We start from the raw sequence: 13,217 nt of genomic DNA, 5'->3' as shown, positions 1-13,217 counted from the left end.
TGGGAGGGTTCATCGCCGGACATGAACCAGTTTGCGGCAGGGAGGTGATAAAATGGGCTGCCCGTTCATTGTGTCCCCGGGCACGGAGCTCCCTTCTCGCTCGTCAGCTCCTGGCACTGCCCCACAGCAGCCGGGACGCTCATCCGGAGGGGCAGCCCCGTGCCAGGACACACGCTCTACCCGCTGCCGCCAGCGTGCCCGGCTGCAGGCCACCGGTACACTGCAAGGGCACCACGGGTGCTGCCACCCTGCTGGCACAGGCACCCATGTGGCCCTGGGCGTGCGCGGGGCAGGACACCTGGCTCAGCACCCAGGGCTCTGGGCCAGTCCAGTATGCCCCAGTGCTATCCTCCCAGTGCCACCTCTGGTGCAGTCCTGCTGTAGGCTAACACTGTCCCACTATGGTGGTGGTATGGATGTGGGTGGCTGTATGGCACATCCAGCCCCAGGCATTCGGCTTGCTGTGGGTGCTGCGGGCAGGCACCTCCGTGGGTGTCAGCTGGCTCGGGGCCCCGGGCTGGGCTCTTTGTGCCACCGCAGAGGTGTGGGGGACAGAGCCCTGCTGTCCCCGTGCCAGCAGGCGCCATCGCCAGGCGCTGCATCTGCAGCCCCTGCCACGGACACAGGCAGGGCTGGCATCACAGCTCCTGCCACAGGCACTGGACCCTGCTCTGGTCCTGTCCAGTGCCGCCCTACAAGCGCCACCCTAAAGCCCATAGGGGGTGCCCACAGCCTGGCACTAGCTCCCAGGTCCCATGCCCCCCAAATACCCCCCCCAGTTTATGCACCCCCAAACACAGCAAGGCAAGGGCCTGCAAATCCCACCAGAGGCCAGCGTGGGATGCAGGGGCACAGCGCTGTGCCTGCTGCTGCTAGGAAAAGGCAGGGAGGAGGGTGGGCAATAGCTCTGGTTTTAATAAATACATCGGGACCCCCATCCACGGGCACCATAAATTATGTGATGAGCCTGGCTGAGCCAGTGCGGGCGCAGCAAGACGGGGGCCGGAGGGATTTTACACTATGTACAAGGTGGGCACGATGCCCACTGTGCCCGCTGGCCAGGGGGGCTCGGAAGGGGACGGCAGCGGGTGCCCCGGCCTCCGCCAGCCCAGCCGCTGCCCACTGGCACAAGTGGGCAGGGCAGCCCCGGCATCGCGGCCGGGCCAAGACGGGGTGCCCAGGCTGGGCGCCTGGCCGCATCCACCCTGCCATGCTCCTCTGTGCCCCCCGCCCTGCGCGGGGGCAATGGGTGGTGGGGACGCCCCCACGGCCGCCTGGCCTCGCTGTGCGCTCGCCCCGCTCCAGGCAGTGGTCACTGCTCAGCGACTCCACGCCTCCGCTCTGGCATCATGGACCTTCTCCCGTGCATCTGGGGGGGCATCGGGGGCTGCGGTGGAGGAAAGCGGGGCTGAGAGACGGGCGCGATGGGTGCCAGAAGGGCACTTGGGTTGGTCCCAGCCCTGGCTCGGCAGCCAAGGGTGCCAGGGAGGTGCACGGGCCACCGCGGGGTGTTTCGGGGAGCAGTGCCCACGTGCGAGCGCTCGCACTCACCGCGGCACTTGGCGCAGCAGGGGTTGTCCCTCCTGGCAGGGCTGGCGCAGGCAGCCGGTGGGCACTCCTGGCGCTGGCAGTGTGTCTCCCCCGACTGCGGGGCAGAAAGAGGGGCTGAGCACGGGGGTTGGGGGGCTAGCAGCTCCTCAGGGCATGGGTACGGTGGGTCCCTGGGGTGCCACCCCAGGCTGCTCTCCCACCCGTCCCCGAAGCGCTGGGGACTGGCACAGGGGTACCTTCTCCTTCACCTGGTGCCACCCAAGGCTCGGCACACTCACCACACACCAGCAGAGGATACACTTCATTTCTCCAAAGGGGGGCACGGAGGGGTGCCAGCTCTCATTGTTGAGGTACCAGCGGCGCCCGAAGCGGCATGCCCGCGGCCCATCCGCCTGCATGGTGTCGGCCAGCTCGGGGACGCTTTTCTCCGGGGCTGCAGGAAAGGGAACTGGGAGGCTGCCCACCCGTGGCAGGGGCACCTCACGGCGTCACCAGTGGTGGCATGCCAGGGCCGTGCCGGGAGACTGGAGGGCAAGAGGGGATTGCAGGTACCTGGGCACTGTTTGCAGCAGTCAGAGGGGCTGGCGCGCACGGGGTTGGCACAGGTGAGCCGCGGGCACTGCACCTTCTCACAGTGCACTTCGCCCGTGGTGCCCTGTGGAGAGGGTGGGGGGCTCAGGGGGGGCATGAAGCAGTTGGTACAAGGCACGCGCCCCCCACCCTGGTTTCAGCTCCTGCTACGGTGTCCGGCAGCTCAGGGCAGCACCATGGGTGCCAGGGCAGCTCTGCTGCCAAACCAGGGTGGGGGTCCAGAGGGGAACTAGGACTCACACTCACCTTGCAGGTGCAAATGGCACATTTGATGAGGCCAAAGGGGGGCACGACGGGGTGCCAGCGGGTGCCAGAGCCTCGCCACGTCTTGTCCCCATCGAAGTAGCAGCCTGGGAGAGGAGGAGAAGGTGGGCACAGTCCCCACGGGGGGAGCGGGGGTGCCAGAGAGGCCACGGGGACAGAGCTGCCTCCTCGTCCTGTGCCCGCTGAGACTCACCCTCGCTACTGTCCCGTGCCCGCTCCAGCTTCAGCTCCTCCTGCTCCATCTTCTTCTCTGCAAGGAAGAGGGAGGCCGTGAAGGGGTGCAGAGGCTCAGAGAGCCTTCTACCCACGGGGAACCTCCCTGCTCCCCCAGCCCCACGGCCACCCTGGCCCCCAGATACCTTCGCAGACGGGGCAGCACAGCTCCTCGGGGTGCACCTGGTGGGTACAGTTGAGGGGCTGGCACAGGATGGGGTCACAGATCACCGTGCGCTTCTGGGGGCAGCAGGTAGAGGGTTCGTTACAGGGGGGCACTGCTGACGGGTGCTGGCCCCCAGCTTGCCCCCCCCCGGCCCATACCTGGCAGCTGCAGATGGAGCACTTCTTGTCATAGTCGGGTGCCCAGCGGGTGCCGTGTGCCCGGTGCTGCCCCTCAAAGAAGCAGGAGTTGGGGTCCTTCTTCAGCTGCTCCAGGTCCCTGGTCTTGGCACCCTCAGAGAGCTCGGCCTCCCCCAGGGCCAGGCGGGTCCCTCCTGCATGGCACCGGTTGGGGATGTGCACCTGGAGGGGGGCAACGGGCAGGAGGGTTGGCACCACTGGGGGACCCCGCTTCTCATGCCGATGCCCGGCCGCCCTCCACGGTCCAGGCTGGTGGAGGAAGCACCCACGACCACAGTACACATCACGCCGGGCTCCTGGGACGATGTCACGGCATGCCTTCCACCCTGTGCCCTTCTCACCCTGCTCTGAGCAGTGCCACCCAGCTGGGGACCCTGAGCTTTGCTGGGGATGAGTAAGGGCACCGTGCCCAGGTAGAAACCTACCCGTCCCCGCATCTCCCCGTGTGGGTAGGCTTTGGTGCTGACTTGCAGGAAAGCAGTGCCCTGGGCCAGGTGCTGCAGCAGGTCGGCATCCAGGTCCTTCACCACCCCCTGAGCCTGCCGGGGCGAGAGGGGCACCGTGGTGGGGCTCGAGCGCTGGCCCGGTCCCCGCTGTGGGGTGCCCCAACCAGGCGCCCATCTCACCTCGGTGCTGTAGAAACCCTTGAGCAGGCGCTTATGCTGGTGGGGACGGGCACCCATCTCACCCAGCTCAGCTACTCCGTGGAGGTGGGCGCTGACGGTGCCGTCGGCCGGGCGTCCCAGCCCCGCCACCGAGATCTCGTAGTGCAGGTGGCAGTGCTCATCCAGCGAGAGCCAGGCGTGCCCCCCGGCCCCACTGCCCACCGGGGGGGACACCAGCTGCCCTGCCAGCACCACGGGCATCTCTGCGCACAGACAGGGGCCATGGGAGGTGATGGGCAGGGGGGCTGCCCCACCGCCCCCGTCGCCACCCCTGGTGCCCCCCGGGTACCTGTGTAGCGGGCGAGCAGCCCGCTGTAGGGCAGGGAGATGACCTGGCCCCGCAGCTCGCCCTCCGCCCAGTCCTTGGTGGCCACATTGAGGAAGAGCTCATTCTGCAGCAGCATGTGGGCATCACGGGCGCTGGGGCTCTGCCAGGCACCCCGGGCCTGCCGCCGGTGGGAGACCACGTAGGTTGGGACAGGGACTCACACAAGGTCACCGTGCCATCCCCCCCCAGTGCCACCCAGCGCTCACCAGCCCGTCCTTGTAGCTGGGCGTCATGTCGAACAGGACGTTCCTCTTGCTCTTCCGCCGGGGTTTGGTCTCCAGAGTGATGCCCACTACCTCACTGGCGGTGCCCACCACCTGCACCTGCGGGAAGGGCACCGAGGGGCAGCGCCATGGGGGGAGACGCCCCTAGGAACCCCAGGAGGGAGACTGGTGCCCTCCGCTTACCTGGTACTCCAGGGTGCCATTCTCGTGAAGCGCCAGCTTGGCCGAGCCCACGGCCCCCGTCTTGGTCGGCAGCAAGGCATCCGCTCCACAGAGCACGCTTTGGATGGCTTCAGCCCGGGGAGAGAGGCACGGGGTGGGGAGTGTGTGTGAGGTTGGCATGGGGGGGGGGGGGGAATGGCCACCCCCCTGCACCCCGGGGTGCCCGCCCCATGCTCACTGTCACAGCTGCGGCGGGTGGTGATGGTGCCCGCCAGCTGGCACGCGTGCCGGCCCTCCGTCTCGGCCACGATGCGGAGCTGCCCCTGCACCAGCCACTGCAGCTCGTGGGCAGACAGCTCGCTCAGCACCTCTGCGAATTCGGGGTCCTGCCGGAGTTGGGGGGGGGGCACAGTGGCACGGCTCAGCCCTGGCACGGCGGGCGCCGCGGCTGCTGGGGCACGTGGGGGAACAGACGGCTTTACCTCCACGGTGATGTTGGCGCGGACCTCCCGTAGCGTCTGGCCCTGGTGCAGGATGCGGACCCGCAGTGGGACCCAGGGGGATTCTGGCCATGGCAGAGCGAGTTGGACCCGCTGGACCAGGGGCCTGCGACCACTGTCCCTCTGCCCCCCAAACCCAGCCCTCTGTGCGCACCGCCCCCAAACCCCTGCACCCGATCCCCCACTTTCTTGCCAGCTGCCTGCCCTGTCCTGCAAGCCTGGACCCCTGCACCCCCCGTGACCCCCACCATTCCCCCCTGCACCCCCCAAATCCTTGCACAACCCACATCCCAAACCCATCCTTCTGCGCACCGACTCCCACCCCATACACCCTCCAGCACTCCCTGGCCCCACGCCCCCCTATAGGTACACACCACACACCCATGCACACCCCAAATCATGCAACAACCCCTATGCACACCTTAACCCCCCCCCCGCCATGCCATGCATAGCCCCTATACCCCCCCTGACCTCACAGATGCTGACCCACGCATCCCAAACCACATATGTGCCATGCACTGACTCCCCCCAGCCCTACACAGCCCCCCCCGGGCAGTGCCAGGCCCCACAGAGTGTCCGTGCCCACTCTCACCCCTGGCACCAGGCTCCAGCAGCCCTCGGGCCATGAGGATGAAGTGCAGGTTGTTCTCGGTGTCGCTCAGCGTCAGCATGGCCATGCCCCCAGCGCCCAGGTGCGTGGGGTCCGACGAGGTCAGGATGGCACCGAACGTCTCTGTGCGGGGAGAGGGGGCGTGAGGGGCATCCCGGTGGGCACCCACCGGCTGGGCACGCGGGAGCCAGACTTACCTGCGAAGAGCGCCCGGTGCTTGAGAATGTGCCCGTGGACTTCTCCGGAGGGCTGCGCCCGGGTGACGAGGGACACGCGGAGCTGCTCCCCCCGCAGCAGCTGGATGTTGGCCTTGGACACCGTCCTCCACATCCCGCAGAGCTGCGGGCGAGGGTAGGGTTGGTCAGGGGCCGGGGGGGCACCGCACACCCGGGCACCGTGCCCCCCCTGTCCTCCCGGCCCCTCTCACCATGCCATCCTCGGGGGCAGCGCTCTTCTGCACGGGGTGTTCGAACAGCACGTTGCCCTCAGGGTCGCTGAAACGCACCCGGCTCGGCCGCCCCAGCCTGCGGGAACCCAGGGGCTGAGCAAGGACCCCCCACTCCCCCGGCACCACCATTGCTTAGCACCGGGCACAGGGGTGTGTTGGGGAGGGCACACGGGGGTTACCCGGTGATTTGGGGTGGGCAAGAGAAGGGTGACGTCCCCCTGGGGTGCCAAGCGGCACGCTCTGCCCACCCACACCCAGGCTGGCCCAACGCTGACGTCCCACGGGGTGCCAGCTTGGCACGGGCCCCCTGGGCTCCCCTGCCCCGGAGCGGTGCCAAACTGGCACCGAGCAGGAGGGGGGGTCCCCGCCGGGAAAGGCGGCAGGACAGGACCCGCTGGGAGCCGAGTGCTTGGGCCCGGCTGTAAATTAGGAGCATTTTCGGCTCCGTTTGGCTCCTCCGGTCGGAGCTGGAAATTAGTCACCACTTTACTATGCAAAGGGGCCTGGAAGCGAGGAAGAGCAGAAGAAACTGGAGCGGGATGGAGGGAGGGAGAGGAGAGGCTCGCGGGCATCCGGGGAGGGCATGGTGAGGATGGGGAACCCTGTTGGCAGTGCCCCGGCGATGCCCGCCGGCAGAGCCCACGGGGTGCTCTGCTTCGCTGCGCCGGCATCCTCCGCGGAGCCCTGGAGCCGTTCCCGTTTGTTCCCGCTCCAGACCTGGAGGCGAAGGGGTGAGGCCTGGCCGGCGCCGTGGGTGTGCCAAAATCCCGGCAACTCGCCCAGGTTGGACCCCCAGCGCATCGCCCCCCTCCCCAAATCTCTCGCCCTGCCAATGCAAGGCTGTGGCACCGCAGGGGGGATGTCGGAAGGGAAACTGAGGCACAAGCACCACTGCATCCCCCCCTTTTCCAGGGGGGGTGCCCCCTGTGCCAGCCTGGGCAGCGGACACGGGGCAGGACTCACCTCTCGTAGCTGATGGAGAAGAGCAGGTAGGAGCGCAGCAGGGTGAAGCGAGCCTTGGCCACCGCACTGGACGTGGGGTGCCATGGCTCCGGGCCGCTCGTCAGCAAGGCCACAAACTCTGGGGAAGGGAAGCTGATGATGGTGGGGAGCGCGGGGGGTTGCCCAACACTGCTGCTGCCCACCCGGGTGGGTGGCTCACCTGTGCGGGCATCGTCACGGGCCAGCCCCTCGGAGCTCAGGTAGGAGCGGTCGTTGTAGGGTTTATCCAGGTCGTCCTCCTTGTCCTGGAAGTACTCGAAGGTGTCGAAGGGGGGTGCGGGGCTCTTCTCTGGGGGGCCTGGCAAGGCTGGCATAGGGTGGGCACAGGAGGAGACCATTGCACCAGGCTGCTTGTGCCCAAGAGCTCGGGGGGGCGGCAATAATGAATCCCCCCTCCTGAGATAGACCGAGATGTGCCCTGTGAATCACCGTGAGGCTCTGCGCTCGAGTGCGGGGGGGCACGCTGGGCGCTGGCAGATGGACAGGCAGGGTGTTTAGCCCTGTGCACCCTCTCTCCGCACCCCTCCCCGGGTGGTTTGGGGGATGGCTGTGCCCATCAGGGCTTCCCCCTGCCCAGCAGCAGGCACCCCTCCATAACAAAGCGAGCAGCCCTTTTTGAGGGTGCGTGCACAGTGCCCCCCTTCCCATGCCCACGGGGGACCCTGTGGGTGCAGGGGGGGGCTCCCCTCACCTTTGGGGCAGGTGTGGCAGCAGTGCCCAGGCAGCAGCGTGGCCCTGGGGCAGGTGGGCACCGGGCAGTCCTGCTTCATGTTCTTGCAGTTCACTTTCCCCGCTGGCTTCCCCCGGCGGTTCCTCTGCTGCGGGGGGGGGGGGGGGAGTGTGTGTGTGTGTGGGGGGGCACAGCCCGGGAGAACCGTGCCAAAGCGTGCCAAGCCGTGCCAAGGTGTGCCCCCCCCCCCTCCCCGCACAGCCTGGTTCCCCCCCACGCCGGCCCATCTGGAGGCTCCGCAGGCAGCCCGGACACCTTGCGCAGCCCCCAGCTGCCTGTACGGCAGCCAAGCCCGGGCCCCCTCCCCACGGCCCCCAGCCCCCTGCCCAGCTGTGCGCGGCCCCGCCAGCCCCGGCCTCGGGGGGCTGCTCGGAGGGAGGGAGGGGGCCGGGGGGCCATCCCCGAGGAGGGGGAGGAGGAGGAATGAAGCCTGATCCTTTAACACCCCCCCCCCCCGCTTTTCCTCCCCACTGCCGCGGCGAGGGGGCGGGGGGGGGTATCCAGGTGTCCGGCTGGCCGGAGGGATCCCCGCTTCCCTTTTCCATGAGGGGGGGGCGTGTATTGAATGAAGGGGTCGAACTCCCCCCCCGCCAGCCCCCTCCCCGGCAAGGCCGGATCGTGGGGGCTCTCCCGTGGGAAGGGGGGGGGGGGGGGTGCGGGGGCAACTCACCGGCTCGCAGTGGCAGATAACGCAGCGCATGACCCCGAAGGGCTCCCCCAGGTCCGGGTGCCACGTCTCCTCCAGGGCATAGAATTGCCCCCCGAAAGCGCAGCCTGCGGAGACACCCCCCCACCACCACCCCCCACCCACCACCACCGCCGCCCCCGGTCATCTCCGGGCCGCGGGCACCCCCCTGCCGCAGCCCCGGACAGCGGCCGGCACCGCCCCGCCACCCGCTGGGCACGGCGGCCGCTCCCGCTCCCGGTCCCGCTCCCGGTGCCGGCCAGCCGCGGGAGGCGGGGGGGAGGCCCGGAGCGGGATGCAGGGTGCAAGAAGAAGGGGAGGGGGGGTGCAGACATGCGGTGCAAGGACGGGGGTGCGGGGGGTCGCACGGAGCGGGGGTGCGGGCAGCGGTTTGTATAGGACGGGGGGTACCGGGAGCGGGGAGGGAGGGGGTGCGGGAAGCCGGAGGAGGGAGGGGGGGGGGGGGGGACACACACAAGTCCTACCTGCCGCCCCCCCGGGGGGCAGCGGGTCCGTGTCGGGCCGGATGGGCAGGGCGAGCTTGGGGCGGGCGGCGCGGCCGGGCAGGAGCGGGGCGAGCAGCAGCAGGAGCGGCAGCGCCGGCAGCAGGGCGGCGCGCATGGTGCCGGCCGGCCGGGGCAGGCGGGCGGCCGGGGGCGGGGAGGGGGGGCCGGGCGCTGCTGCTTGGCGCTGCCGCCGCCTCTGCCCGGCCGCCGGCTCCGGCTCCGCTTTATAGGCGGCGGCATGGGCAAGCGAGAGCTGCGAGCCCTGTGCAAACAAAGGCCCCGCTAATGAGGCGCAGGCAGCGGCCGGTCGGGGTGGGGGGGGTGGGGGGAGGACGCGCCCCCGTCGCGCTCTGACACCCACCCACCCCCCCCCACGGCCCCCGCCGCCGGCCCGGGCCCTGGCCACGCCGCCCCCGCCGGGCACGGGCCGTCCTGGGGCACCCAGCTGTCTCGCGGGGCACGGGGTACCCCCGGACTCGGGGTGTCCTGGGGGAGCCCCCCCATCCATTGTCTCCCCTCCTCCGGGCACGGGGTACCGCCGGGTTCAGAGCATCCCCACTCACATGCCAGCCCCAGGGCATGGGGTACCCGAGGGATGCCTTCGACCACATCCTCTCCTCCCTCAGGGCACGGGGCACCCCCAGGGGCTGGGCATCTTGGCGACACCCACCCCCCCCAATCCACACAACACACACCGGGACGCAGGGCACTGTGGAGACACCTCCACCACCATCCATAGAGCTTGGGGTGTGCCCGGGCACTGGACATCCTGCGTATGCCCCCATCCACATGCTTCCCCAGGACATGATGACCCTCCTCCCAGGAGTCCCCCGTCCACATAAGCCCACCCAGGAATAAGGCATTTGTGGGGCACCCCCATTCAAACACCCCCCCTCCACAATCCATATTCTCTCCCCCGGCATGGGGCATCTCCTGGGCACGGGGCATCCTGGGGTCTCCCCATCTACACAGCCCACCTTCAGGCATGAGTCCTTCTGGGGCTCCTTGGGCCCCCCCCCAGGCATGGGATATTCTGGGGACTCTTCCACCCACTCAGTCCCCTCCCAGGCCGCTTGACACCCCAGGACACAGGGCACTGCAGGACACCATCCATCCACACTCCCCTGTGGTGCATGGACCCCCCTGCAGATCTCTCCCCCGCAGCCAGTCCCTCCTCAGGACATGCAGATCCTCCAGCCACTTGGCACCCCTGAGCATGGGCCCCCAAAGCGTGCCCCCCCCCCAAATCCACACTGCACTCTGTAAAGTCACACGCACCTCACAACTTGTGCCCTCAACATCCCCAAATCCTTCCGGCTGCTGCCCACCCCAGGCAGAGAAAGGCTCCAGAGCGGGACCCTGGGCTTCTGCCCACCAGTGACAGTGGCTGCAAAGGGACAGGAGCCCAGATGCTTGGGTTCCCTTGCTCGGGGAGGGAAGGGGGCAGCCGTGGAGGAGGCTGAGAGAGCAGCACCCAGCACCGGTCCCACTCTTCATCCACATGTGCCCAGGCTGGCGAGGGTGGCAGCGGTGGGTAGTGAGCAGACACCATGGAAAAGCCTGGGGAGAGCATCATCCAGCTGGGGAAACTGAGGCACACACTGCGAGGAGGGGGGCCGGTGCGGAGGGGGGCCAGCATGTGCCATCCATGTCCCTGCCGTGCCACCCCTGCCAAGGGTGGCAGGGAGGGGTGGTGGGTGCGTGGCGGGCGGGCGCCCAGGGAGGGGAAGGCGGGTGGGGAGGGGAGAAGGGGGAAGTGCGGGGCTGCCAAAATCAACTCCGGGCGGTACAAACACCCGGCCAGCTGTGCGGTGTAGCTAGGGAAACACGGCACAGCTGGAGCACAACAGGCCTCTGCCTCCCCAGAAGGCTCCTCCTGGGCCTCCCCGCGGCCTGGCGAGCGGCTGGGGGGGCTGCAGCCCACCGCCCCGTGCCCCTGATGCCAGCCTGCATGGGGTTGCCCATCCTCAGCTCGCCTGCGGCCACCCCATCCCATTCCCTGCCCCGCATTGGCACGTGTCCCTGTGCAGCGGGCACCTCTCCCAGGGAGGGCAGTGGGGCACGGGGGCTTGGCTGTGCCGGGGATCTGCCCCGTGGCAGGAGCTGGCACTGGCGTGAGGCAGCGAGGAGCAGCCGGGCTTCCCCCGGCGGGACTGCCCACTGGCATCACCAGGGCTGGGACGCTGCCAGGGCCCCGGGCATCCCCCGGGCATGGCCGTGCCTGACGCCCTGCTGCTCGCAAGCCCTTTCTGCAAGCGGGGACCATGCCCAGCAGCATGGCAACCCCCAGCCCCACGCCCTCCCCGCTGTCTCCAGCAGTTCCACTGACCTGTCCCCTCTCCTCTCTCCCGGCGTCCCCGCTGGCCTGGGATCTGGCAGCGTGGTGGGCAGGGGAGGGCTGGGGTCTGCGTGGCTGTGCCAGTGCCCGTGCGGTGCCCGCTGCGGCCCGGCAGCGGCCCTGGGGGACGGTGGGACGCGAGCGGGGCCGAGCAGGGAGGAGGCGGGTGATGGCTCCCGGCCGTCCCGCTGGTGCCAGGAATCCGGCGCTGGCTCCGCACACCCAGAGCTCGTCACAGTCTCCTGGCTCGGCCACGGGACGCGGGGAAACGGTGGGGGGAAGCTCCCTCCCTCTTCCCAGGGAAAGGAAGGAGAGACCGGGAACCTGCCTGGCCGCGGTCATCGGCATGGGGGAAACTGAGGCATGGGATGGCAGCGTGAGGGAGAGGGGGGCTGCAAGGGTGTCCCGGCGCTGCCAGGCTGGGACCAGGCTGGTATGCCGGCACGGGGCCCGGCAAGGCAGGAGGGTGACGGGCATCCCTGCCCGGGGAGGGGGCATCGCCACTGCAGCGAGGGCACAAGGGCAGGGACGAAACGGGTGCCCCAGCCGTGCCTGGGCATCCCTCATCCACAGCCCTGGCTGCCCTTGGAAATGCCAAGGGGTGCCCCTAGGCGAGGGGCAGAGGGCAGCGTGCCAGAACCGGCGGGCGCCTCGGGGGTCCCTGTGCTGGCGGGGAGGGGGTGGCGCCGGCCGGGGGCGGCACTGGGAAAGGGTCCCAGTCCCGCCAGCTGCTTCCCAGCGCCCGCACATGTGTGCCGGCAGCGCCCTGCACAAAGGCGGCTCTGAGGCTCTCCGGAGCCGGGGCCTGGCGCCGGCATAGCCCCAACGGGGTTGCCGGCTGCGGGCAGCTGGAGCCGCACGGGGATGAAGCCGGCCGGCCGTCGGCAGCCCCGGCCACCCCACCTGGCACCCACACCCCTCCGGCACCTCTACCCGGAGCGAGCGCCCAACTTGCCCCCGGGTGGGGAGGCGGTGGCCCCGTGGGGTGCTGTCCCGGCACAGCGCGGGTGGGATGCCCAGACGACGCCCTCCGAAACAGCCCGCAGTGCCGCCGGGGCTTCGAGGGCACGTGCCCTGCCCGGCGGCGAGGGTCCCTCGGCGGGTCCTGGCGGGCCGCGGTGCCGCAGCCGTGCCGTGCCTGGCATGGGGACGTCGCAGCGGGCCCTCGCCAGCGCTCCTGCCCCACGCAGCTCCCTATTGTCTGGCCTCATTAGCCGCTGCCTGCTCGTGGCTTTGAACATGAGCCGGGCTCGGGGCGGCAGGAAGGAGCCTCTGCTCCCCGGGGATGGGGTCGAGGCGAAACCGCACGCCCCGGCCCCCCCCCCCCTCCTTCCCACAGCCTCCCGGGCACCGCGACACCCCCTTCTCGCCCCCGTGCCAAGCGTGAGCCCGGAGCCGGGAAGGCGTGGGGGGCACCCCCTCTCTCCAAAAAAAAGCCCCCCCCTCGACCGACCCGCCTCGGCACGGGGTGCGGAGAGCCGCTGGCCCCCCCAAAGCTTTGTGCCGAGCGCGGCTTGCCCCGTGACTAATCCCCCCGGCCTTGCACACACGCGGCGGGGCGGGGGGGGGGGGGGCTGTCGTAATGGGTGGAAATATCTCATAATTCACGTTGGACACAGGGATTACAGCCGTTCCGGCAATATTTGCACAACTGGTAGGCGGCTTGCAGGGCTGGGCCGCCCCAGACGAAGGCCAGGGGGGTCTGGGGATGGAGGGGGTTTTGGGGGTGGCAGGTACAGGGAGGGGGATGCAGCTTGGGGGGGTGATGGTGGGGGGGGGAAAGTGGCTGTTTCCTGTCTGCGAACACATGGAGTTTATTACGGAGGGCGCGTTGCCGGCATGGCAGGGACGGCCGGGACTCTCGCCTTCATCCCGGCCTGCTGCGTGGGGAGCGGGATGGAGACCCCAAAGCAGCCCTGTCTGACACGCCGAGCAGATCCCGGCCCTGCCTGCTCCAGGTGCCCCGTCAATTCCACGGAGCTCCCTGCTTATAGGAGCACCCAGGGTGCTGCTGTCCCCCTGGCCCCAAATGTCCCC

General features: G+C 69.6%; 1 protein-coding gene across 1 annotated transcript; it reads right to left on the bottom strand.

Moving 5' to 3' along the window:
- Window positions 1-900: 900 nt before the first annotated feature.
- Window positions 901-11,302, bottom strand: CHRD (chordin). The gene is made up of 25 exons (XM_075033205.1): window positions 11,172-11,302; window positions 10,121-10,402; window positions 8,822-9,104; window positions 8,322-8,425; window positions 7,613-7,739; window positions 7,082-7,228; window positions 6,883-7,000; window positions 5,899-5,995; window positions 5,669-5,810; window positions 5,454-5,594; window positions 4,844-4,926; window positions 4,600-4,747; window positions 4,383-4,489; window positions 4,182-4,298; window positions 3,937-4,093; window positions 3,609-3,850; window positions 3,408-3,521; window positions 2,944-3,144; window positions 2,766-2,859; window positions 2,600-2,656; window positions 2,389-2,492; window positions 2,104-2,206; window positions 1,830-1,984; window positions 1,552-1,645; window positions 901-1,387 (listed from the first exon to the last, which is right to left on the bottom strand). Exons 2-25 carry the CDS (start codon window positions 10,343-10,345, stop codon window positions 1,320-1,322), a joined length of 3,228 nt encoding a protein of 1,075 aa, XP_074889306.1. The 5' UTR covers window positions 10,346-10,402; window positions 11,172-11,302; the 3' UTR covers window positions 901-1,319.
- Window positions 11,303-13,217: the final 1,915 nt, after the last annotated feature.

Source organism: Buteo buteo, chromosome 7, assembly GCF_964188355.1.
Source record: "Buteo buteo chromosome 7, bButBut1.hap1.1, whole genome shotgun sequence".
Taxonomy (NCBI): Eukaryota; Metazoa; Chordata; class Aves; order Accipitriformes; family Accipitridae; genus Buteo; species Buteo buteo.
The sequence above is the reverse complement of the archived record's forward strand: the minus strand, read 5'-3'. Positions and strand labels throughout refer to the sequence as shown.

Coding starts and splice junctions, on each gene's coding strand:
- CHRD (XM_075033205.1), bottom strand. CDS start 10,345: ATGTGGATGAAGAGTGGGACCGGTGCTGGGTGCTGCTCTCTCAGCCTC. Junction 7,001..7,081: donor CCGTGACGATGCCCGCACAG/GTGAGCCACCCA, acceptor TCCCTTCCCCAG/AGTTTGTGGCCTTGCTGACG. Junction 1,985..2,103: donor CTGCTGCAAACAGTGCCCAG/GTACCTGCAATC, acceptor CCTTTCCTGCAG/CCCCGGAGAAAAGCGTCCCC.